Genomic DNA, 27,085 nt, shown 5'->3' with positions numbered 1-27,085 from the left:
GTAGGGAACAGGGAGGGGAGTGAGTTCCATTCACATTATTCTAGAAATAAACAGAGAGGGAAACATGAAGAGGTAAAAAGGCTCTGTCCATCTTTGTTGGCCCTTTGGGTTTCCTCTTCTATTTTTACTCAAGCATATCTGAAAACTTAAAGAAAATAACTGAGTAACACGGTGACAGTTCTGGAAATAATGAAGTGTAAGCCTCATGCAAATCTAAGTTGTTTTTCATGCTTGACAAATGCACTAGTGCCTAGTCCAGACAGATATATACCCAGCAGACAGTTTGCAAACCAAAATTATGTTGGGCTCTTTCAGAAATTATTACAAGAATGCATCCTATGACATAAAACCTCTTTATTTTACTTGCCAGCATTACTATCTGTGATAGAAGCAACTCTAGAAGGCAGGCCAAATAAAAACCTGATTACTGAGTCCTAAACAGCTGGCCACCCTTCAGAGAATGCTGTTTGCTCTTTATCTGAGGAGCTGCCATTAAGAATTTAAATGATTCTTCTGAAGTTGGAAACCACAGTTCCCAACCTCCTGCTCGCAGTGCCTTTCCTTCACAGTTGTCGGGCATCTGCCATGTTCGTTTTCAATACCTCAAACACAGAGCAGTGTACCTTTTCAAAACTTTAGTTGCTGTTCATTTAAAATAGTTTGGCCAAACAAACCAGATAGATACTCTCTTATTTTGGAAGCTGTTGAGATTTTATGCTAGTAACCCATCAAATGTTTCTTCTTCAACACTGTTTGCAAAAATAAGTAATTGTAGGCTGGCTGCAATCTACATTAGTTTCAAATAATACAAGTTCACTAAGAAATAAAAAAGAGTAAAGAGACAAGTTTCCAGGCTGGTCTGGCTGGTAGATCAAGGAGATCTGAAATAGAGAAAGGGTATTGAAACTAAAGAAAAAGAACAAGAAGAGGAACATCTTTCATTTATGTTATGGCAGTAGCCGTACATTTGGAGACACAAAAAGAAATTAAGGTCCAGGTCTCATGTATGAATATAGTAAACTTAAAAAAACCCAAAAACATACCATGAAGTGATAAAATGTGTCTGAGAAAATATGGAAAATCATTTGCATGTTGTTTTTCCAAAATCCAGCCCCAACATTATGCTGAGTTCGATTCAGTCTGGATAGCTCCCAATTGGTGATTTCAGAAGGGTTCTGTTTTTTCTCTGGGCTGTTTGTATTCTTTTTACTACTTTTTATTAACCTAAAGAAACTATGATTAAAAAGAGTAATGCTGAACACATGTATGTTAAAAATATACTTGTTTCTCTTTCAAAATGAGACAGGTCCAAAAGGGTTTCTGAGAATGCAGAATAAAATCTATTTATTCCAGATGATGACTGCATAGAAGAAAGATGAGATTAGAAGGTGGATGCTGAAGCAATAAAACTATAATGTATAACAAATTATGTATATAATTATATAATAAATAATGTATAAAAATATAATAATGTATAATAAATGATAACAACAGGAAATTCAATGTTGCACCACATGTAAAATCTTCAATAGCATGGGAGTATCTAAGTAAGTGATTAATTTCCTTTAGAACATCCTTAGGCTCCTTATCTATACAAAACGATTTCACAGAGGGCTGTCTGTAAATATGATGGAAACTCTCTCTGCCAGTCCCTTTGCAAGTCTTCCACTGTGGCAAGTAAAACCTCCATAAAGTAAGAACAGTCAGATCTTGCAAGCCCCATTTAGCACAGTGCTTCTTAAGTCAAAGGAATTATTCATAGAACTATAAGAACATAAGTTGAAAGACAGTCCCAGAAGACACACAGTCTCCCGTCTTTACTTGCGCAGGCTCTACCTTGCCCACTCTTGATAGGCTGTCAATTTTTTTTTATGTTCTTAGGAGCTGTACAGATGTAACACGCTGCTGCTCTCACCTGTGTCCTTAGACCCTCCAGAATTAAACAGGAAAAGTAACCATGTGTTGGGGTTTCAGGCACCACACTTAATCCTACATATTAGCTAACGAAAGGTGGATGCTGGATTTTGAACAACAGTAATTTCAGCCTGCACGCACATCTGGTTTTGCTACTCATGATACAGGAGCAGCACTTCCAAACAAGGCATGGGATGGAGAGTGAGGGAAATACAATTTTTAATTGGCTGAGCTAATTGTATCTCAGAACCCTTAGAGAGGTTGAATATACCCTCACCTCCCTATGACAATATATTCCAGTATTTTGTCATTCTTTTATTTAGAAAAGTTTTCCATTGCTGCAATGAGTCACTACTTTTGGTCCTATCCATGAAAGAATATGATTAAACAATGAGGCAGTGCTGCTGAGGTGAGCAAGACTTTGGGACTGCTGTAGGTATAAGTGAAAACTGATGATGGACAGAGAGCATCTTAACATCTGTGAGTCAGTCATGTACTTAAGGTGATGGCTGACCTTTGGGAGGTAAAATTAAGGACAATAGTCTTTATATTGGAAACATATAAAGAGATTGGGAAATCTTATAAGAAAATGAAAGAGAGCATAGATGCATTACTAGTGGAACAAACAAGAAACAAGTGCAGGGAGAATATCAGTTATGTAGAGAAGAATCAGATGTATGGGTCCTCAGAAGCAAGAAGTTGCAAACAGGAGGGAGAGTCATTGAAATTATTCAAATCACTTCAAACCACTGACATGGACCTGCGATTCATACTAATCTAGGCAGCACAGTTTCCAGGCTCTCCAAAATACTGTTTCTTTCCAGGCTTTACTTTGGGAAACCAGATCAGTTGTTGAATGTAAACTAGCAATTGTTAGACTTCATGGGACCTAGTAGCAGAGAGATTTTAGCTCACTGTGTAGAATCATAGAACCGTACAACAGTTTATGTTGGAAAGGACCTTTAAAGGCCATCTAGTCTCTTCCTCTGCGATGAGCAGGGACATCTTCAACCAGATCAAGTGCTCAGATCCCCATCCAACCTGACCTTGAATGTTTCCAGGGATGAGGTATCAACTACCTCTCTGGACAACTTGTTCCAGTGGTTCACCACCCTCATTGTGAAAAATTTCTTCCTTATGTCTGCTCTCAACCTACCCTCTTTTTGTTTGAAACCATTACCCCTTGTCCTATGACAACAGGCCCTACTAAAAGGCTTGTCCCCATCTTTCTTATAAACCTCCTTTAAGTATTGAAAGGCCTCAATAAGGTCTTCCTGGAGTACTGGATTTTTTAGCTCTTGTTTGTTTAAGAGTTTGTATATTTAGTTTCAGCAATAGTATTATTTCTCTCTGTTTTCTTAGGCAAACTAGGTAGGTAGCCTGATAATGATGTAATATTAATCTTTGATTTTTTTTAAGGTGGAGATTATTGATTTCTTTATTCACCATTGTTGAACTAATGCTGGAATTTGCTACAAAGATTTCTCACTTTTCCTTCTGTAAAGTAGAGAAAAAGTATTTTTTGTACAGCCTTTTAAATTGTACCAAGAAAATTTATAACAGGTAAAAGGAAGTATTATTTGATAGTGTGACTTTTATGGGGACAGCTGGTTTTGTGTATCTTTAACTTAAAAATATATTCCATAAACTATTGCTCTTTCAGCAGCAGGACATTAACAGGCCATTGCCACTTCCCTCAGTATACAAAACCTCATTTTAAAATATTGGTATGGTATGTTTTTTTGTTATTACCCAGGCATTTGCCATAAATGACATATTTTTTCTTGTGTCACTTTAGTAATTTTTAGGTAAAACAGGGAATCAGCCAGACTTGTAAGTTTTTCTGAGCCGTCTGCTTAGCTGTTTCTGCATTATTTGTATCCCAGTAAACCTTCAAAGAGATCATTCTTAGATGGGGAGGAGAAAGTACAGTGAAGGACACATAGGAAATCCATATCAAAACAAGAAAATAAACACACATCCTCTGAGACCCAGTCCTGTGCCCAGACACCAGTAGTTTTCTTGCCAAATATGAAAACTACAGAATAAGTCAAAAAATAGGTATGGTGCAAAAACTTAAACCCATAGTAATTAATTTTTTTTTTTTTGGAAGCTTGAAATTCAATTTGCAAGTCTACTTCAGAGAAAGTATCCATGCAAAATCCTCTTAACAGACAGAATGGTATCTGTGGTATGCATGCTTTCCATATTTGAAAAGATATTTAATATTTTTTCACCAAACAATGGTATAAAATAGATAATATAAAAAATATTTACTGGCACTATGTATATATAAATATCTGGTTGAAATTACTTTATTATATTTAAGAACACTGTCAGTCCCATAATATTCCATGAAGTCTAAATACTGGAAATGCAGGGATTCAATCTGATGCCCATTAACCAGAGGTTTTTCTGGAACCAGGCCAGTGTTGTTCTATTATATCAGTGACTAATGCTCACTGGCAGCCCATATACTAACTCCAAATGTAAGCAGAAATGAAATATAACATTTTCTCTGACTAACCGAAAGTCGATACAAATATGCTTGTGGAGTTTATGAATAATAAAATTGAACTTAATCCACATAAATCCCGATGTATACTATCCATCCACAGTTGATCATTTCCCACCTCTAACTACATAAAGCTCATTTGTAGTTCATTATACAACAGCTGTGAGTACCCTGAAGTGGGAACAGAGGTTTTCTTCTTCCGTGTTACGGTATATAACAGGAATGCATATATACTGAATACTGTAAGGGAGCGAGTGAGTAGAGAAGGGGAAGTGAATAGTGAGAGAGAATGATGGGGATGGATAGAAGAGGGATGATGTGCAGCTCCTGAGGGGAAGAGGAGAGGGCTCTGTTGGACAGTGGCTTAGGGGGTAGTGGAGCACCTTCCCCCACCACATCTCCATTTTGGTGGGAAGTTGGCTGGGGAGTGGGGTGGGGTTGGCAGCACCAAAGTATTTTTCACTTGTGTTCTCTTCAAGGTACAAGAAAATGGGTTCACTTTAGCAAAATAGGGCCTCCATGAAGTAGTATGTAATTCTTTGTTATCCCCCTGAAACTTCCTAACTGGCAGCTCTGTGGAATCTGCCATGTTTGAGTGAAGAAAGGGCACAGGCTGCAGCCATGAAAGCACAGCTCTTCCAGACCCAGCTATAACAGACATTCAATACCAAACTGTATCTGCCCGTATGAAGTATAAAAATTGATTTTCCAAGAGCTACAAATTGTTACAGAACTACCAATGAGATCTTGTACTAACATAGTTCACAGAACTCTCTCTTTCGCATGACAGATATTCGTGATTACTTTTCTTAGCTTATAACTTAAATATATTAAAACTTAAAAAGTGAGAAATTTAATTTGGAATTGTATTATGTGGTTCATTATAAGTGTCATGGCACAAATAATTCCATACACAGAAGATGTATTATTTCCTCTGAAAGAGTTAGATATTTGCAGTTTTCATCATTACCCTTCTTAGTCTTAAACAGCTCCGTGTAAAATGAATGCTGCCGTTAGTCTTTAGGTCCTTTTGATAAAGAGTATCTACATACCCCGTTACAGTAATATACTTTGAAGAGCACAAACATCCTCACCTTTCTAAATCAGTTGATCACAGGCATAAACTGCGTTTCAGGTATTATGATTTTTTTTGTTTTAGAAAGTCAAATGCCAATTCATGTATGCAAGTTCAGCCCAGACATGATACTATTTATCAGATAGTATCTGTTTAAAAACACCATTACAAGACCCTAACATTACTTTTTGTGCTTTATGTTGGTCACGAATAACATTAGAGCTTTTTAATGCACCAATATCTAGGACATGGAAGGAAGCCATCAGCGGTGTTCCATAAATTCTGGGAAATTCTTTACTTGAGATTTTAGAAAAGTAGTGGTATACAAGCTTTACAAGGTGTACACTTGTACACTGTTGGTTGCACACGAGCCTTGCTTTCTGGGAGGAAAGTAAAGCTTCCAGTGTGAGCTACTCAGAATATGTCTGATATAACAATGACCTAACCATTATTGTGTGTCCATTTGTTCATCAATAAAAGGCAGGTGTCTATTAGTCTGTTTTCATTATTAGATCTTTCAAGCCGTCTCTAAATTCTTGCTTTCTTCATTCTTGCTTTTCTCTATCTTTTTCCCTCAACTGGTTAATTTTCAATTGCTTTCTCCAGACGGACATATTTCCTTCACCAAAACTTGATAACTCTTCTCCATAAATTCATTTTCACCTATGTTCAAAACCCTCCTTCCAGGGGGGGTTTATAGGTTATTGAATAAGAAACTTTCAACAATGAAGTTTGCTTGTGGTTTTATGTTTTTAGAAACTTTTTTTTTCCTTTGGTGTTTCAGGGCTTTTCAACCACATAACTGGAGAGAAGCTTGTTTTACAATATGTTCCACCACAGCTATCGCTATGGGACATAGTGGGCATATCATTATCTCCTCCTCCAGGCTCCTAGATTCATTTTTTATGAAAAGGAAAATATATGAGTAAGAACAAAAGTATCTTATTTTCCCATAAAGCTTATCTACAATAAAATAAACACATCAATTCAAACTACTGATTACTTGAGGCAAGGGAAAAAAAAAAGCTTTATAACAATTTACTAGACTTAAACATCATCCTGGATTTAATGAATTTACGTACTTATTCACAAATCAGACATGATTTCCTACAGGTAGGTGAGATAAAGATTTTCAGTGCTACCATTAGAGCTGTTGGGCCCTAGGAACAGACTGCAAGACCCTAGCTGAGACACTCGATTCTCTGTGCATGCCTGGGGAGAGATAAGCTCCTTAGACAGAAGCCAAATCAGGCAACAAGCAGAGCAGAAAGCTGCCCAGAGTCAACCATTAGGAAATTCTGAAAATAGCAAGGCATCCATTTATATCCACTGACAGTTCACAGCCCACAGCCTGAAGGTAGGAGACAATGTCCTGTCTTACTCAGGAAAGAAACGAAAGACCCTGGGTTAATGCCTTCATTTGCCAGAGGGGATCCAGACCATAGTTATTGCATCCCAAGAGAAAGCAGCAGCCCATGCTGCAGGGGAGCAGGCGTGCTGACGAAGCTCTGATACTGTGCAGGGAAGAATTCACTGCTCAGTGAAGGAGTACATACCGGGTCACTTGTCGATGAGGTGGGAGAAGGAATTCTAAGATTATGCTCCCTGCTCCATGGATTATGTCCCGTTCTGAATTAAATAGGCTTTGATTAAATGATGCAAATATGTTATGAAGTGGTGAGGACTACCCCTGAACTCTGAACGCTACGCAAACAATTCTGCTACAGGCTTACACTTGTACTCCATCTAAGGCTCAGTGAATCTTGAAGAATTTTTGCAAAATTTCCCCATTGTGAGGGAAGCTTTGTGGTTTTAAACCCTTCTCTTGCTAAGTGAATTTAAACCACAACTCCTACATGGTGGCTAACCACTCAGATCAGTAAACTGTTACATGAAAAGTGGAGAGTAACAACCACTGGTAGCTCAATTACTTATTACCTGGTGAGGATCAATACAGAAAAAAAATTTAGTAGACTTGTGTGAGAACAATATGCCAAGCGAGAACAGTATAGTGAAATCCCTGCTGTGGACTACTGCACAGGCACACAAATCTGGGAGAACTCTTTAATGCATGTTCTACGTTGGCAGAAAAGGTATCCATAGAAACTCAGTAGTGGTCTTGTTAAGTATTGCAGCTCAGTGGAGATTTCACCAGCTATCAGGGACAGGCAGAGCAAGACGGGACACCTAAGAGAAAGTTGCACAGGCTTTTATAAGGTAATGGCCATTTTCTTGGTTCTCCAATATAAAATGACTACTCTCGTCTTTTTTGTATTGTCTTTATGAGTAATTTCTATTGATACTCTTCTTGCACAGTGTTGCTCTTTTTTAAGCCTCTGTTGCTTTATGCCACATCTACATATTTGGATTAAGAAAGACTGTCAAACAAGTGTTTTAACAAAGTTGATAAAATCCTGGTGTGAATGGACCTCACTGTCCCCAAGGTAAGAGCTCCCAGTTTTGTCAGTAACAACACAAGAAGAGTTGTGTTTCTTTAATTTACTCTGTCAAAGCATTTACAAAGAGCTTAAACCTACTGATGTTTGTATTAGTGTAGAATTTAGTATAGAAACCAGTAACATCATTTCTTTGTCTCTGCTGGGCTTTGACATGAAACAGTTCCTGAACAAAAGAATCTTGTGAAGCTGAGATATATGCCACTTCTGCATATTTGCCACCCATGAGGATTTTTTTTCCATCAAAACTATTGTGTGTAGGGTATCCAGACATCTCCAGGATCAGATGGGCATTTAAATTCAGGCTACCCATCACAGGGACATAAGTGATGTGATATTTGGATCTATTTCTATAAAAAACCTAAATAATACAATAACTAATTTTAAATGTTACAGTATTTTTCTTAATGAGCAGTTGAGTAATCTTCTTGTTACTTTTTCACTGTTTAAATTCACTTAATCCTTGTATAACATGATAAATGTTAAACCCTCTGCAACTTAAAATGATTATCAGTATGTAGATTAACATAGTGAACATTTGTGTACAAAGTGTAAGGGGTTTGTCTAAGGACATGTCAAAAGTTATAGATGGATACAGCATCACAGTGTGAACATTTAGACTCTCATTAATGTTTGCTAGTCACTGATATGTTGATGATTTAGGATTGCAACATAATGAATCTAGAAGTTTAAGAGTGAAAACAGTAAAGGACTGTGAAAGATGAATGCAAAAGTAAAATGCAGAATGAGAAAAAATATCTCAGTAAGATTCAGGATGACAAAATATCTCAGTATTAGAATAGTATCTTTAATGCAGATTCCATGGTTGTGTCATTCTCCCCACTATTATCTGTGAGTGTTAGGAAGTGGAGTACCTTTTCAGGATCCAAATTCAGCTCCAGCTCTAAATATTTAATGTGGACATTATTCTTGTCATAACCTTGATCAAAACCGAAGAAACTAACACTTCCAAATGTCAGTCCAGAAAAGGTTGAAATGTTGATACAAGGAATGAGATGTGTCTCTGATTTCAATCAGAAAAATGACGTTCCTGTGGGTGACCAAGATCTCCGTCAGAGTGAACTGGACCACTAAGTGTTTACAGGATTATGATTAATTTATTTAGCATTAATCTCCAATTCACAATCACAGTTTCTCCAGATTAAAAAAATAATGCTGCTAGGAAAGTTTTCCAAAATGTCCACAATTTTCACCATTACACAAAAATTCAAACTTAAATTCTCCACAATGCAGAAACAAAGCAGAATGGGACCTGGAGGCCACTCTGTACCGTCGCTAACAGAGAGATGTGCACTGTCTGTGCCCACACAGCTGTTGACTGTCTGCCCACTCTCTGAGCTAAACAGAAGCTCGGTCAGCCTGTCAATGTGGCATCGAGCCCTAGCTAATATATCCTGCCCTTGAGTGGGCTCAGTGTCATGCTTATTGTGACAGTACAGCTTCCAGCCAGGACGGAGTGTGGGCAGAATGAGCTCATGTCTGCTCAGAGACCCGACAGAGCAAGCTTTCATCTGTGCAAAAAAACATGCAGAAATTCTTAGAGTGACCCGTATTTAATCTAACATGCTCGTGGTTAAAGTCTCTGAAGTCTATTACCAACTGCCCAGCCAACAAGCTCCAGCAGGTTTTTCTCCCCTTTTATCATTAACGGCTCCACTGGCAAGTGTTTCTAGAACCTGATTCTGAGAACACTTTCTGCACTGATTCGCTATATTTTCAGGATAGTACCACCAAAGTGGTGTGGTATTTTCTGTGAGTTAGCTTCTTTCATGAGTCAAAAAGTCAAGCATACCTGTGGGGCTTGGAGGGAATTTGGGAAAGGGATCATCCCAGTTTTTACATAGTCATTTGTTGCATCAATCTTTAAGAGTTTGCTGTTGCTGTTTTGTTGTTGTGTTTTGGGTTTTTTCCCTATCAAATGGAAACATACTTGATTTTTCTGCGTATTGCTCTAAAGTAATGGTAACAAAAAGTAATATTATTCATTATTTGGTCCACAGCAGCAATGCAGCAGATGAGTTCGAGAACAAAGCAGAGTTATACACCATGTCTAATGAGCTACTGATTTACATAAACCTACAAACAAATAACAACTTTGAACATCAGAGCACAGACGTATTGCAGTATCTGATGCAGTGTACTTTTTATTTTTTCGTTGGTCTGCAAAGTTTAAACAAACCTTCTTTATGATCATGGAAGAAGGAGGTACTCAATAACAATGGAAGTCTAACTAGAAAAAGACAAATAAGTGTCTGGTGCCGTACAGAGTCTAGTCTCCAGTCTTCTGTTTCATCAGATACTAGAGGCTGATGTGTTTTCAATTTTAAATTAGTGCTGGAACAGCTCATCACACTTGACCCAAGTGCACGTGCACCGTTTGTGTTCTGTTTTCTTTTATTTAACATTATAATTCAGTTGCACTGAAGTAAAACCTCTTTGTACCGATCTCAATGCCATTTGAACCAAAGAAGTCATTATTGTGAATCACAGCTCTTATAAGGTCATGACCTAAGTTTTTAAGGGGAAAAAAGCATGTAAGACATGCTGATCCCTGTTAGCCTGGTCAGTGTGGCACCAGCAAAGAACTTGGATCATAAATGGGTGACAGTCAGTGAACCTTTCACTCATATATGACTGTTTATCAGCCACAGATGACGCCAAGGGAGTTGAAATATGTTTTAACAGTCTGTTTATATTTTTCTACAGAGGTCTTAGTGCCACATAACTCATTTTGGCATTTTTTAAACTTAATTTTGCATTAAGAAAACCAAGCAAACACTGAAGCCAGTATTTATTTTTCAAATAACTATAAACATTTCACAGAAACTCTCTGTGCACCAGTCACTTTTAAAAATTGTTACCTTTTCCTAGATATTTGCCCTTATAATAAAAGCCTAACCTTTGTATGATAGTGGACATAAAGGCCAGAGGATGAGTGTAGCATGCTGTGCAATACGGCCACTGGTGAGCGAAGGGTTCAAGCCAGACCTGTTGCATATTATTCAGGCTGGAGGTGGAACATGCTTAAGTATATAATTATTTTCAGTCCACATCCTGTTTTTAATATTATAAACCTTTAATCAAAAAACTATTTGTCACATTGCTAGTGTGAATGATACTATATGAATAAGAGAAGCCTGTCATTTCTCTTCCCCACATTTTTCTTCTTCTCTTTCCCCTCCTCAATTTTTAAATTTTTCTGAAGTGTACTTAGGCCCTCATTCAGCAATGCACTTAGGCAAATTTTTTTTTTTAAGCACATACTAAGTACTTTCCTGAGGCACAGCCACCAGAGCTCTCACTGAAGGTCAAGTCACTCTTGCTTCATTACCATTGCACACTCTTTAAGATGACATCAAAATGTAAAAAAAGAAAAAAACATATTATGGTCAGAAAGAGATCATAACAATTACATTTTCACTAATACTACCTTTTATCTTTTCCATATTTGGAAATGATTGCCTTTCCTGTCATCTCCATAAAGTGATTCTTCAACATCCCTTACTGTTTACTGATGTCATGAGTCTGAGTTCACAGCCACCAGATTAAGCCCATTAATCTAATTACTAGAAATTCATAAACTGTGAACTGGCTTATTCATCAGGACAGAACAGGTTCAAACATAGCTAAGTGAATGGAAATCCTGATTAACTTTTTGCGTTGAAAATAATACCCCCCCAAAACATCCCTGCATTTTCCTCTGAGATTCACCCAGCGGGAAGCACACATCTCTTGACACAAATCCCATCATAAATCTTGAAAATCTCATGCAGAACCCAAAATATTTATTTTAATGTGTTATTCATTAAGTTATTTCTTTAAATCATAGTCTGTTGGCAGCTGCAAACTCATTCCATTCCAGCCACATTATAGCAATGCTGTAGTATGATTTGAGAGGGTCATTAGGTCATTAACACTGGAAAAAATTCAAAAACAGAATCTGCAAATGCCCAAAGGAGCACAGTTGTAAAAGAAGATTGCACTGCTAGCATAGAATAAAGTATAAACAATCAAAAAAGATGATGAAAATTTAATTGCGGACTATTTCCACTTCTATCAATAATGATTCATTTCCTTACATCCAAACTCTTTACAAGGAGGAAAAAAAACCCATAGATACTTTGAAGATACCTTACACAGTTTCAATTAACTATCGTGCCAGTGCAAACATGGGGGAAAAGGTTATTCAATCTGGACGTTATGTCCGATTCAGTATTTAAATAATTTCTTAATGGTGATTACAGGTTACACCTCATTCAACATTCATTTTGAGAAAAACAAAGAAAGTTCAGTGCTCGTATTTCAAGTCAGGAATTCTGTGAGCTAGTGTGCCTCTCATTGCTTTTTTAGCCAACAGCCTTAGCCACTACACACAACTTCAAGCAATATAAGCCCGTGTGAAGCAGGCATGATTCTTGAACGGAATGACAGCGTTTTACTTTCACTGTGTAGAAGCGTAAATGTTTCCATAAAGTGAACCACAAGAGCTGTTTCCTTGCAGGGGGTACTTCAGCCTCAGCGACAATTCTGGTACAGGTTATTCCAAGGACATTGTCCCATTTTGTTTGAAGCAAAATGGAATCTAAAGACAGTCCTTAGTTTTGCTCTTATTTTTCTGCTCCTCTCTTATCTCATTCTTACCACTTGCTCTCATTCAGCAGACCGAATAGTTTGTAGTAGTATATACTACTCTTGATCTGTTTTTCCTTCAGAGCAGGGCTGCTTAAGGGTTAGTTATCTCACTGCCTGATTTGTGACCTGAAGTATTATCATGACCATGGAACTTTAGAGAAACAGTCTAATATTAAGGAAGGGGCCAATTTCAATTAAAATATCACATCAATTTCTGCTCTGAAAGGTCGTCTGAATCCTTGGGATAGTGACCTGATTCAGGTAGACCACAGTTTTCTGCTAAGCTGTGCAAACATTTGATTGAACCCCCACAACTAAGGAAGTGAGGGTCCAGTATCCAGGCAAAATAAAAAGCTACGTTCACTTAGAAAGTTGCTTATACTGTTTGTCAATTTAAAAAATAAAATAAAAGTCACATATCATCTATGGAACCTCAGGAATTAGGGACGTACAAAACTTACCCTGTTCAGTGACAGTGACTTTCTAATGAGAAAAACCTTATGTATAAATAAACCTCTGAATTTTCTTGTAATGAGCATGGTAGTTTATTATTCCATTGAATCTGAAGATAGTGAGAATATGTAATTGTTGAGTGCACAGATAATGCATTTTTTTCTGAAAATGTTAGGGGGTTAGGACTCTTAAACTCTATTTTGTAAAAGGATATTTATGATTTAATAACAGGCATCCTTAAACAGGTTTTACTGATATCACAACTTCAGGCAAATGCTGGCAAAAAAGAAAATGCAATTAATTATATTTTCTTTTGTATCTCCGTAAATGGAAAAGAAATGACACATATACATGGCCTCTTCATAGATTTCTTCTTCTAACTGCAAATAACATACAACATAGGAAAGTTTTAATTAGCATAATACAACAGTGGAGGTGGACTTGTGGTACTTAACGTTCTTATAACACAACTACAGCTAATTTCAGTCATAATTCCAGCACAATCTTTACGAAGGAAAAAAACAAACAAAAACCCCACAAAAAACTGAAATCAAAACCCTAACGCTCCCCCCAAACCACATTGATTATATACTGTTTAAACACATTAATTTCCAAACACCAACATATCTTAGTAAGATTTATATAAATTTTTAACATAGGTCTATCTACGATATTTATAACTTTTACAGTTACTTATGATTAATTACTTTCAATTAAGTGAATGTGTGATAAGTATTTTACTGTGGCCTGTAAATAATATTTTTCAATGACACTGCAGGGTAATGAGAAGCAAGTATCTCTACAGTAGTTATCGGAGTAAAAGTCAGTACTAACAACATGCTGATACATTAAATTTTCCATTTCTATTTTCTCTAAAACAGTTAATTAGAATAATGTACAACTTATGTGGATGACAGTGTGTAATTAGTGTCACCCTCAGTGCAACTAAAGCACAGATTTATGAAATCCACTATTGCAATATATCTGCATGGATTTCAACAAAATATATTTGTAAGACTTTTGGAACTTCAAGCATATTTTGGAAGAATTATTAAGTTTAAATTTTACTGGAGTTGTGTGGGTCTCTTTTACTGGATTTTCAAACAGGATTAATCAATTTACGGAGAAATAAAATTTCAAACCACTGTTCACTGAACTTCTCCACTAGCTTCAATGGCAGTAAAACGGATCCTTAAAAATAGACAAACATCACCAAGTTCAGCAATTCAGTAAAGATAAACAGCAGAAGGTCTGATTACTTGTATAAACCTTAGAAACTTTTGAAAGATTACTTTCTCTGGAGGGTCCCTGTATTTCTGTGCTTGAGATTCCATTTTGGCATTTCTGCTCTTGGCTTCAGCCAAACCCAGGACGTGTAGTTAAGTAGGGAGAAAAATATTTTTACATTTTAAGTTACATTTTAAGTTAACTCAATTTCTCTAATGTTGGCGTTGCCTGTGTCCTGGGCAAATGTTCAGATAAGTTCTAATTTTGTATTTTATTTTTTAAGAAGTTCATCCATCTTCAATGCTATCAAAACAATTTGCATTATCATCTTAGTATATGTTCAGTGTTTATATGTCTGTCTAAAACATTGATCAACTCTAGTTATTTCAAGTTTGAAATTAATGCAGTCCCTATGCTTTCTAAATTAACATATTATGTATTATACAGCCGTGAATCAGGAAAAAAGCAGGAGCTTCTGTAGCAAGAAGAAATCTTAACATGTATATAGCTAGTGGGAGAGTGAAATATTTCTTTTTCAGTAGCAAGATTTTAATGTTTCATTAATAAAAAAAAAGTAATAAATCTAATAACTGACAAGCTTTCTTTCAGTTTTCCATGAGAAAAAACATTGGTAGGTGATTTTGTTTTAATAAGTATTGTGTTGAAAAACTCTTTTACCAGAAAGTGGTGGTATCAGATTAATGTACTTGTTCTGTGCTGTGTTTGGTGAGAGATTAGAGTAGAGGGAATTATTTCGGTTCAACACACCATTGTGACAGTAGCCTTTAAATATGCTTCTGTCCCTGTTAGGAGTAAAAACCAGTGCTGCCGTATGTTTCCTTTCCATCACCACTATGTTGCTGACATCAGCTGCAAATCTAACAGCTCACACTGCCACAGTGGCTGTTTCTGCGGCTTCTGTCGCATGTATTTCAAGTAGTAGAAGCATATGTTTGCTTGTTCACTGTCCAGAATAAACATATTTTTCAACATTTTTTGTAAGCTGTGACAAAGCACCATTTGTCTGCATACAGTGGTATGACAGGCCATTTGCCTTATGGTAGGAAAAATTTCCCTGAAAATAAATCTGGATGTCTTTTAATTATCCCTGCACAGTACCTGTTCTTAATGAGTACAGATCTTTAGTCAGTTATTAAAGAAATTTAATCTAGAAAAAGCAAATTTATTGTAGTTTTTATATAAATTCATATTCAGTACAACAACAAGGCTCACTAGGCTATTGTATAGTTTGCTGTTATGTGTTTCCTATTCATGGCTAGGTTATGTTTGCCCCAGAATAAACATATTTTTCTTCTTCAACCTGTCAGGTGTGGATAACTCAAACATGAGCTAAAATTAGCACAAGCTTTTCAGAGAGAAAACAAGATATTCTATTAATAATGTGCAGACCCAGGGAAGGATCTCTCTATCATGTAGTGTTTGTTGTCCCGTAAACAGGCTGTACTGAAACAATTCTAAAGGAAAACAGATCATTTCCATTTATTGTTGTATTTTATACTACCATTTTATCTTTAAAATTGGAAGTTATGTGTTCTTACTCTGCATATATTGAATTAATATTTTGTTGGCTGGTAGTCCTCACAGGAGAATGGGCAAGGATTTGCAATAATGTCAAAATTAATAATTATAGCAGTGAGTCATTGCTACAGAGCAGCAGAAAAGAAATACATAGGTCATCTTGTCTTACACTTTTCTTAAGGTATTGTGGGAGGAAATTATATTCATGTGCTGGCAGCAAGAATAGTAAGAGTCAAATTAAAAATTTGTTCACGTTGTCAGAGCTACTTACTGCGTTATTCAGGTGTTTGACAGTTTGCAGAACCATCATGTCTACTGTTTGCAGAGTTACAAACTCTATTAGGGATACAATAAAGTTAAATAAAAAGTCCAAAAATTTACCATGTACACTGTTTCTCAAGTTTGAACTAGGAATGGGAAAAAATCAGTATTGTTAGGTTTTTATGGTTAATGTTTCTGGTTTTCTCCAGTCAGACTCCAGATGTGACATTCACTTTCTTCTTCTTTTGGATACTTTTACATCAGTCTTTCAAGGACAGGCAGCAATAAAGGTAGTGAATTGTTCTTCCAACTCAAATGAACAGGTTAGCAACAGCTCAAAATTTTGTGAGAGTAGTGGTGACTAAAGAAGTTTTTGTCATCTTGCACCCTATCTAGTTTCTAGCACCAACTATGATGCCTTCTACTCTGCAACCTAGAGCTCGGAGGGACCTCCCTGATCATCACAGGTGGCTCATGCTCTGTCTCCAACAAGGAGATAGTCTTTCCACTGAATTTACAAATTAGTACACACAAGGGATGTTTCTCTTTAACTTTAGTGGGAGTATTAAATGATGAAAAAGTTGAATACTAGGGTTAGGCTTCCCAGATAGTTACGACACTATATTTATTTCCATGTTTAACAGGATTTTGGCAGACATTTTAACTTCAATCTCAGTGACAGCAGTTTTTCTCTGGAGTGATTATTTAGGTTTTGTCTCCTGTTCACAACATATTATCTGTCACTAAATATTTGGAAGATGTCTTTATTATAGAGGTGTTTTTGCTGTTCAGGGACAACTGTTACTATTGGGAGACTTCCTGCAATTTTGTAATATGTTCAGGAAAAAACACATTGGGAAACATTACAAGGAGCCAACAACATTTAATATTACTTCAGTAGACATTATGTTTTATTCATTGATAAACAAATTCTTTGTGATCCCCAAATAATTAATCAAAATATTTTTGAGAAAAAAAATTAACTTAAAATAGAACTGCTATCTGGTTTTGAGGGTGTTTTGTTTTTTTGGGGGGGAGGGTTGTTTTTTACTTAGTATTATTACAATTAATGTCTAGAATTAAAAGAGTAACCTGAGAATAATCTCTTACTGGGTCCTCCTAAATAGTTGCAGGCCAGTGGGCTTCGATTCACAGAGGGACTTAATCACCTAAATATCATTATAAATGGAATTTAGTTGACTAACGCAGCAATTTATTAAACCCTACCAAATTCAGCATGTTTAGGAGTGGGTTTCATTTCACAAACTGAAGCTATCTAAAATTTAGATGCAAGTTTGAACCAGATGGAAGATGCCAGTTAAATGCTTCCTCAGCCTCAGACTTTTCAAAACTAGAGGGCAAAATAATGGCAGTCATATGGCTTTTAAAAACAAAGATGCCTTTCACATGCCTAACATGGACAACAGTCAGCGTGAGCTTGTATTTGTCTACATTTATCTGTGTAGACATAATCCCACACCCAGGTGTAAGTGGTGACCAGCAAGTTAGAAGAAGGACTGAGATGTAGGTGCCCTCCTCTCCTATCGAAGTCAGGAAAAACTGGAAACCCAGTGAGGAGAGGGCTCAGAATAGGAAATTCTGGGTACAGGATTCTGATTCCCATGCATCCATTTTATTCAATGACCCTTTCCATCAAAATTAACAGCCCCTCCCCTGAGGCGCCAGCCATGTGGAATGAGCAGGCAGTGGAGAGAGACATTTTAGTCTGCAGACACAAAAGGGAGGTGGGAATTTGGAGGCATCGCTCTACAGTATTTCCCAAAGGCAAGCTTTGATGTGTCCCTCTCCATTCATCGTGCTGAATCTTTTAAATCCTACTTCAAGACTCCTCTTTCTCTCTATTTAATGGTTAAGAATCTTAGGCTATTACTCATGTTTATGAATTCCGGTCATGGAGAGGTGTTCAAATTTTTAGGTCTGTGGCAATGATGAAATCCTATCTTAACTCTTTAAAATACTTAAGACCATGCACCATAGTTAAGATGGTACACTACACCTCTTAATGATGATTGTTAATGTCTGCAGTAAGCCAGTATGTTTTTTGTTTACAGACAAAGTATGTATTACTCACCAAAAAAGCTGGTTATGACTTCTTAGCTATTTCATTGAGGGGCTGCTTTAAATGAAGGATTGAGTGGTCTCTAATGACTCTAACAGAAAAAAAAGAGAGAAAGAAGTATGTAACATTAAATTCTGGGAGTTCTATAGACCTTTCACTAGTTCTAATAGAAACAAAAAAATAAATAGAAATTCTAAGATCAGGTGCTCTGTATGCAAGCACTGAAGCAGAAATAATTTCCTACACTTTAATAACATTTAGCACACAACTTTTTCACATGGATTTATAATTCTATTTATTTCTTAGATTTTTTAATATCTCATTCTGTATGTCGCAATCTTCATAACTGCATGTTGCAGAAATATACAAATGGTTTTGTAATTTATTTGGAATTATCCCAGGTTCATCTGTTAAACTCATCAAACATCGTGTGAACTCAGTTAAGCTGCGTTTTCTTTCAAAAATATTTGAAAGCAGAATTCTAAGTGATCTAATCACTTCAGAAGGAAAAATTTCTGGTGTAAATTTGAAATGGCTTTTCAGGTTGCCCTGCAGTTGTTTATGTAATATTTTTAGAACTACTCTTTCCACACAATATACCTTGCTTTGGTTTCAAGGGACTGCAGGTAGTCGTTTCACACAGTATGAATGGTGAAATGTAAAATATGCTTAAGAAAGTTCTTCCTCACCATTTGTGTGTATAGATCTCAAGCTACCGTAACTACAATATCACATGGAAAAAATGCAGAGGGAATTTCTAACACTCATGCTAGACAAGAGGTAACAATTGCATTTTTTTTTCAAATGTACTGTTTCTGCTTAAGTACATCAAGTAGGAAAGCTGCTAGTCTCTAAATGAATGTTATCAGCTGCGGTTTCTCACAGTGATTTTAGAATTTCATAAAAATGTCATAAGAAGTCCTCAAAACTTAATATACACATGCAGTATTTCTCTTACTCCTACTTACTTGCTAATGCTTATTTGTTTCTATTTCAATTCCACTGTATACAGATAAAGACTTCTTGCTTATTTGAGCATGAATTTGCTTTTCCCGCCTAATTTGTAAATCTGAGCAGTATTTCCACTGTTTTCCTTGACCTTCAGAATTTTCTTGTTGTGAGCAAGTGGGAAGACTGGAGATATAGTCCTGAAACTTCTTCTTGACTTTTGACTGGAATGAGTTGTTTTTTATTTTTAACTTCCTTTCTTTTGTCTCCTTCAACAACAACCAAGTGTAACTCTACCCTGAGTTGTGATCTTTTCTAAAGGAGGGAAATTATGCCCTCGTAGCTATTCAGAGTTTATTTTAAAGGTTCAATTCTACCAATCTGAACCTGAGAATACTAAAAAATTAGCTAAGTCTAAATGGTAAGTTATCACAGAATCATTAAGGTTGGAAAAGACCTTTAAGATCATCAGGTAGGTATCGACTGCTGCCGGGGAGCCAGCGTGCTCATCAGTTTCCCTAGTGCTGTGCTGATTTTATGTCTCAGGCCAGGCTAGTTCAGACCCACATGGTTTGAACTGAAGCTCAGAAATAGCAGAACTGAGTGCTTCAGGACAAATTTTGTTTTTTGATTGGCACCTGATACTTTGCAGTATCATTTTTTCCCAACTGCTGGGCAATGCCAATTCAGGGAGAAAAGACCAAATCAAGAGAGTTACTGTTTTGCCCTATGGTTCATCTGTACACTGCTGCAGTATGGTAAACTTGCTACAGTTTAGAGTTAAGCTAAGCTTTATCTTTCTAAAGTCACTGGAGACCTGCTAGACAAATGGTGTGGAGGGAAAGTCAAACATAACAGGCAAGATCTAAATCTGTGCTGAGTGGAATGTTTATAAAATATCAGGGCAAGAGAATGAGCTTGTAAATAATCCTAATGCCCTACCCCTTTGGGGAAAACATTACACACCAAGTACTATTCACTTCTTTATTGTTTTCTTACATTATATTAATTTTTTATTGGACTAAGTGGGTTTTATAGTGTTGATTGTTAATAAAAAGATCTGGCTAGCATGGTCTTTCTGATTTAAGTAAACAGCATTTGCTTTTTATATTGGCTTTATGAGACTTCTGTGTTGCTGATATAGTGAGGATGTAGGGCCATTTAAAATCAGATTGTAGATATCATGTGACAAAGTAATTTTTCTATCAACACAACCTCAAGGAAGTTTATTTTGTTCTGCAAAAAATTAGGCACAGCTTGCAAAACAAGGCAAAAGTCCAATGAATGAAGATGGGATCAATTCCAGCCTTTCGTTTGTATGGAACAAAGAAATGAACATGAGCAAAGACAGATCTTGGAGTAACCTTGTCTAAAATAAGCATTCTTTGACAGAGTAACATGGTAATCATGGGCTAATTGCCACTGTGATTGGACAGTAATAGAATGCAATGACCTTCCTGTATTCCTGTTCCTAGGTTGTTCCTTGTTACATTTCTAAGAATCTTCATGAACTTTTACTGAGGCTCACACTTTGCCTTATCCATTTTTGTACTATCTGAAGGTATTTGACTATCTATGGTATTTATACTTAATCCAAGATTTTTTTAATATGTGTGTGTGTACTTATCTACATATAAAATTTACTCGAAGGAAAAAGTCCAAAGGTATTTATTCATCAGGCTCAGATCAGGTGACATGCAACATTAAAATCAAGTGAATGTAGGCTGTGTAACTACTTTGAAGGATAGCCCTGACAGTTCTCTTTTAATAATTTTTTTAACTTGTTCATGTTTAACATCTATTGTCTCAATTTTTAAAGATGGAGAAAGGACACACAGGAAGAATTTTGCTTAAAATTAGACGAAGTTTAAGTCAGTCTGACAGTGTGAATCTCAGATCTCTAGAGCTCCAAGTGCTGGTTCTGTGCCTTCACATCTTGAGCTGGCTTAGTAACCTCACTAAGATATCCAGAAGAGTCTTTTCTGCAATGAGTTTCCATGACAAGCTTAATCAGATTGTCTTTGTTTGGATGTAATATCCACCCACAAATGCATGCAAGACAAAAAAAAAAAACAACATTAGCCATGCACTTGATTAAGGAAAGCTGCCATATGGTGCCTATGTGCCCCTTCTCCTCCCTCTCATAAGCAGAGCTCCAAACCCAAAGTTCTGTGGCAGAACTGCATTTTATTTAAAGCTCAGTCTGGTGGACAGACTCTCCTCCTCATCTCAGAAAAATGCCAATGGCTTAACTACTACTGTATAGGCTAGAATGGGTTAGGGATGCTTTCTACTCCTGCTGTTAACACTGTGACCATTTTGCAGCAAAGTATCTATCTTCGATCTAAACAAATGGAGGAATGACACTCTGGTAGAGACATTTACTTTTTGATTCATCCAAAGTGATTGGATAAAAATACAAAAACAGTAGTGACAACAATCAGTGACTCATAACTGCTCTCCTTATTCACTGTGTGTGTGGGAAAAGCTGGGAAGACATTTTCCAGGACAACAGTCCCATCTGTAAATCCCAGAATGAAAGAGGCATGTCTCCTGCTTTAACCACTTAAGTCCTGCTTCTGTTCCTGTGGATCCTTATGCATTTCACATTCAATATTTAAAAGATATATTTGTCCTTCTTCAATAACTCTAGAAAAAACAGAACTGATGTTTCCCATCTTCTCTTCAGTGGAAAAGTCTATCCCACTAGATACCAAATCATATTCCTAGTTAGCCCTCTGGTTCATGTATTCCTGCCTGTAGAGCTTCGGTGAGGCAGGTGAGGGATGCTCCTTCCCCTTTCCCTTGGTCCAGTGGCTAAGGCTTGTTCCTGGGATGTAAGGATTATGGCTTCATATTTCTCCAGTAGACACTGAGATCCTGTCTCCTCCTTCCTGCATAAGAAGCATTAAAGCGGATGATATCTTCCTCTTCCAGCAATTCTTTATGAAATAAACCAAGAATGTATTGGTCAGATGTCTGATGTAGGTAGCTATGTACAGGAAATAGATTTTGCTGTGAGCATCCATCACCCAGTGATGTCTGTCTCACAGAGATGCTTCAGCAGAGGCAAAGGAATCCATTGTGTGAAAACCTCTCCTCTCCTCTCCTCTCCTCTCCTCTCCTCTCCTCTCCTCTCCTCTCCTCTCCTCTCCTCTCCTCTCCTCTCCTCTCCTCTCCTCTCCTCTCCTCTCCTCTCCTCTCCTCTCCTCTCCTCTCCTCTCCTCTCCTCTCCTCTCCTCTCCTCTCCTCTCCTCTCCTCTCCGCATTTTCTTGTGCATGTCCCTGCACTTGTGAGCTCCGGCCAGACATGCCCAGGTCCCCATTGCTTCCTAGCTAGGGTAGAGGTACTTTGTTTAGCAACCCTGCAGCTGGCACACTTGGCTTTGGGCATTACAGCACTGAGCACCACAAATGCTCTATTACTTGCTGGAGCTGGGCTCAGGCTCCTAGCTCACGGTTGTGGTTTCAAGTAGTTGACAAGGCTCCTTAAGAAAAGGCATATTTAGCATTGCAAATCATGAAGACTTTTGTGGCTTGAACTCTAAGCTATTCTCCATTCATCACCCAGAGACATCTTTGGCAGATCTGGGTTGCTGGCTTGTGCTGTAACTGGTGGAATTAAAAATTCTGAAACTGCTGAAATCCTCTTTCAAGCCCAGGGATTAATAACATGGCTGCTGTTAACTGGGAGTGCTGTTTCCATGCCACAGTAGAAAGACCAGCTACTTAAATACTCAATTATTCTGTCAGTGTATTCCAGATCTCTGGGCACCTCTCCTCATTCTCTTTTCTGTCTCTGAGCCCCTCTACTTTGTTGCATTTTCCGGTGCAGATTCCTTGTGCTTTGCTCTGCTCTGGGGCAGGGAAAATGTGCTACTACAGATACACTGAGAAAGCCTGAATGTCCCCATTTTACCTCTGAAACAACAAAGACATTGAGCCAAAACACAAGACATGTCTAAATTTTCTGAGCGCGCTTCATACAAGGTGAAACTGGTGTGGAAAGAGATCTGGATCTTTTATTTTTCTTTTTGGTGACACTGATTGCGTTCTTTTGCTGTTTCAGGCTTTATTTAAAAGGTCACAGTGGAACAGCTGGAAAACAGAGTAGCCTCATCTTACATGGTGCTGAATTCAGTACAAAAGATGCTGACAATGACAACTGCATGTGTAAATGTGCTCTCATGTTGACTGGAGGTGAGTACAACAACTCTGAAAATATATGGCACATTGGTAGGAATTTACTCTGTTTTCCTAAAGCAACCATGCATGAAGTAGTATTCATTGATGTGTAAATACTGTGTGAAAATTCCTGTTATTATTATTACTCCTATGCTTTTCTGCATATGTATAGTGCCAGTACCTCAGGATTCCTATCAGCAGGGAAGGGAATATTCAGAGATGCAGTCAGTATACTTCTGCACTGAAGCTGTTCTAACAATGTTAAGGGGGAAAGCGTAAGTTGATGTTATTGTTGAGGCAAGAAAAGCAAAGTAAGAAGCAGCTAAGAGATGAGAAGGGGGGAAAGAACTCTAAGCAGCTAAGAGATGAGAAGGGGGGAAAGAAAGGGTGAGGAATGGGAGAATCAGCCAGAAAAAGAAAAGAGAAAATGCAGGGAAATAGATAATAGAAAGTAAAGTTTAAAAGCAAACAGAATCTGGACTTGCAATATATTACGTATTTCACTTAGCGGTATAATTCTGTTATTGAAATAACTATAATGATTCAGCTTTCTGTCCTATATGAGCACAATACATATAGACATATAGACATACAAACATATAGACATAGTAAACGTAATGGCTAATTCACTCACCTGTGAAAGGCTTATACCTGCAACCCTCCGTTCAAATTGTGTTCAAGCTGTTGTTGGAAGGTTTAAAACAGTACCCTTAGTGAGCTGAGTCAAACTGCAGAAGGAAAGAAAGAAGAGTTGAGGTGGGGGAGAGCACAGAGAAGTTATACTGGCACAGTTTAAAGCACCAGGCAAGCCTGACTGCCAGCAAGTACAGCGCATATGACTGATATTTGTTGCCTCGAATGCAGAGGAGTCATATCTGAGATTATCTACTCATACATACACCTAAAGCTCTGCACAAGAGTGAGAACTTCCTCTGGCAAATGATGCTTATTCCTAGGCCCCATATGGGCAAGCTCATTTTTATCTCTAGGATACCACATTAAAGCAGAAAGCTTAAATTGGGATTCTTTGGTTCATTGACTGTATGACCAAGAAAGGTCTTTATTTTCACATCTGATCTTCTTCGGACCCTCTCCCTCAGTGACTTCTAACTTTCCTGGAAAAAATCCTATAGCGTATAAATTGTTCAGTATTTTGGATCAGACTGTTACACTGATATTATTTGTGGTTACTGGCACTTTGACTGAATCAGTTCAGGCCACATTCAGGCATATGTGAGCCTCTAAAGCTATCATCTGCTAACAGAAGATGGGTTCCCATCCCTGGGAATTTATATCAAATGCACAACCAAGCTCCTTGTTCTCTTTTGCCAGTTGGAAATGACCCAGCTGGGAAAGTCTTTAAAGGAGAAGATTTTTCAAACTTTCTTAACTTCCTCTAGTGATAGCTTTTTGAAAGTCAAGATGGGAAACTTCTTCCAGTAGACAGGTGATCAGACACTACCTTTCAATTTCTATAAAGAAAAGAAGTTAACCAGGTAGTTCTGGAGACAGTAGTGGATAAAAAGTCAGTAGTTTATTTTAATTTAAAACTGTTGACCTTTCTTTAGAGACCATGCTAAATTAAAGTGTCCTACTTCCAGGGCAGGCCAAAGTCGAGTGAGAAGCTCCTAAACATGAGTTGTGTCTGTGCTGAAGTGCAGACTCATTCATGTAGCCGCGATGCCTGGAAATACCTCTGCTCCCAGACAGCTAATTCTGGGAGCTGAGGGTTTTGTTTATTTTTCTGCCCTGACTTCTATGGCAGGTCAATGCCCTGCTAAGGTCAGCCTGCTGTTGAACAACCATTCCACAAGGTTCACATATATTTTGCTGCAGCAGTCCTGTAAATCAACAGGAAAACCACATATTGGAATATGCTGGTAGCAAATGAAAGCAATAAGGAGGGAGGGGGTGGATTACCAAAGGCTGAGGAAACCACAAACAGAACAAATCACTGCAGAGTAAAAGGAGATGCAGCTAGCCTTTGGAGATAGATGAGTCTAGTCTTTTGGACTAGACTCTGAGTACTAGTCTTTTGGAGATAGGCTGTACAGCACTGAGTAATTTGTAGTTCTTCAAGAAGCGAAAGACTTTAATCATGCTAGAGTTCTCTTCAAACACTCTGCTATGCTTTGCTCGTTGAAATTACTTTCTCATTCCTTGAGAAATATCAGAAATTGAATTAAATACCGAGACATTTGTTTAGTGAGTGGATTTTGAGTTTGTACCACAGACAGAAACTAATTAAGAAAAGTAGTAATGATAACAGGTTTTGGAAAACCTCTTTTTTTTCCAAAAGATATCAGGCTCTCTGTTAGTTTTGGCAACAGCACAGAGAGCTCTTTAATGATGAATGATATGAAATCCTCAGGCAGGTTTCTAGCTATCTTGACAGTTTGGGTGAGCCTGTTATCTCTATGAGGTGAACTGCATATATTTATGTCAGAAATAAAGGCTGAGATAAGCTGAAGCTCAAGACTGTGATATGGTTATAGTCAAGGCTGAAAATAAAAATGTAAGGAAAACACACATTCCTCCCTGTGATCTTACTAGTTGTCAGTTTTATTTGGTTTATATCAAAACTATTATTCTCTCTCCTTCTTTCTATCCTCCTTCTTCCCCAGAATAAGAGATTAAATACTGGGAGAATAATACAGTAGCATCAACGGAGTTTTGTGGGTGTGTTTCTTGTCCTTTCAAGAGCCATGCTATGCTATTTGACTCTATCTTAATGTTGAATTCGGGCAATGACTTCGAAAGTACATACATGAGCTGGAGTCTTCATGTGAACTTTACATGGTAGTTAAATGTTTTAACTACTTTTTGGTGCCTTGGAAAATTTAAATTAAGCATGTTTGGTTTACTTTAAAGGGAGAAGAAGCATATTTATTCAAATAATTTCTTCATTTAAATTTAACATTTCTTAAAATAGTAAACAAATTTTATATTATGAAAATACCTTTTAAGAACTGGTACAATATCTCAGGCCAGCAAACTGAAACAAAAGGTTATATCCCCATATCATTTCAAGCATTATTCTGAAGAGTACCTCAGTGAGCTACATACATGTTTTTTTGCAAGAAACAGCGTTTAAAATGTAACAGTCGCCAGCATGAAGCACTGAGTAGATGTCCAAGGAGCTTCAGATAGACTTCCAATATCTGGATCAGATTCATGGGCACAGGGCCAAGTTAGAGCATCCCGCTAGGATACCACCTGTCAGCTGAGCCCCTGGAATTGTTTGTGCAATTGTTTTCAGTCACTGGAAAGTGATTTATGGTAACTTGGCTCATAGTGAAAGAGTCTTAAGGTGATTTGTTTTGTCTTGCACTGGCTGCAGTCTGAGATGTTCACACAGGAATCTACCTTGCTTCAGGTGATAAGTAAGAACATTACTAAACTTCTGATCCCTGAAATAGTTTGACAAAAAAATTTCTAGATGTCTTGCTAGGATTGAATCAGCATATAAGTACTGAAATATTTTTTTTTATTTTACTGGAAGCAGAGGTCCATCCAGCCGCAGCCTCCTGTCTGACAGCAGTCAGCAGCAGATGCCTCGTACAGGCATAAGAACAATGCAAATAAATTATACTTCCCCTGAGTATTTTCCCAGTATCTTTTGCATCTCAGGGGCTTCCTGAGTCAGAGACAGTTCCCATGTATTTATTAATCCTCAGTGGATTTCTCACCTGTTAAGTGAGAGACTGCTCAATGACAATCCTTGGTGCACTCATTGCCTGTTGTTTCACTGTTTTTTTCTCCAAGTGGTGAATTTTATG

At 37.4% G+C, this 27,085-nt stretch overlaps 1 protein-coding gene across 1 annotated transcript in view; it reads left to right on the top strand.

The window, feature by feature from the left end:
- The window catches only part of LOC104623669 (angiopoietin-1), a gene marked incomplete at its 5' end in the record, with an annotated part of 37,069 nt that overhangs the window by 3,100 nt on the left and 6,884 nt on the right, over nt 1-27,085 (top strand). The window contains one exon of the mRNA XM_010290830.1: nt 23,191-23,321. Coding sequence (XP_010289132.1) covers nt 23,191-23,321 — 131 coding nt within the window. The remainder of the gene's footprint in view (nt 1-23,190; nt 23,322-27,085) is intronic.

Source organism: Phaethon lepturus, unplaced genomic scaffold (genome assembly GCF_000687285.1).
Source record: "Phaethon lepturus isolate BGI_N335 unplaced genomic scaffold, ASM68728v1 scaffold8837, whole genome shotgun sequence".
NCBI lineage: Eukaryota > Metazoa > Chordata > Aves > Phaethontiformes > Phaethontidae > Phaethon > Phaethon lepturus.
This window is presented reverse-complemented; position numbering and strand designations above follow the sequence as displayed.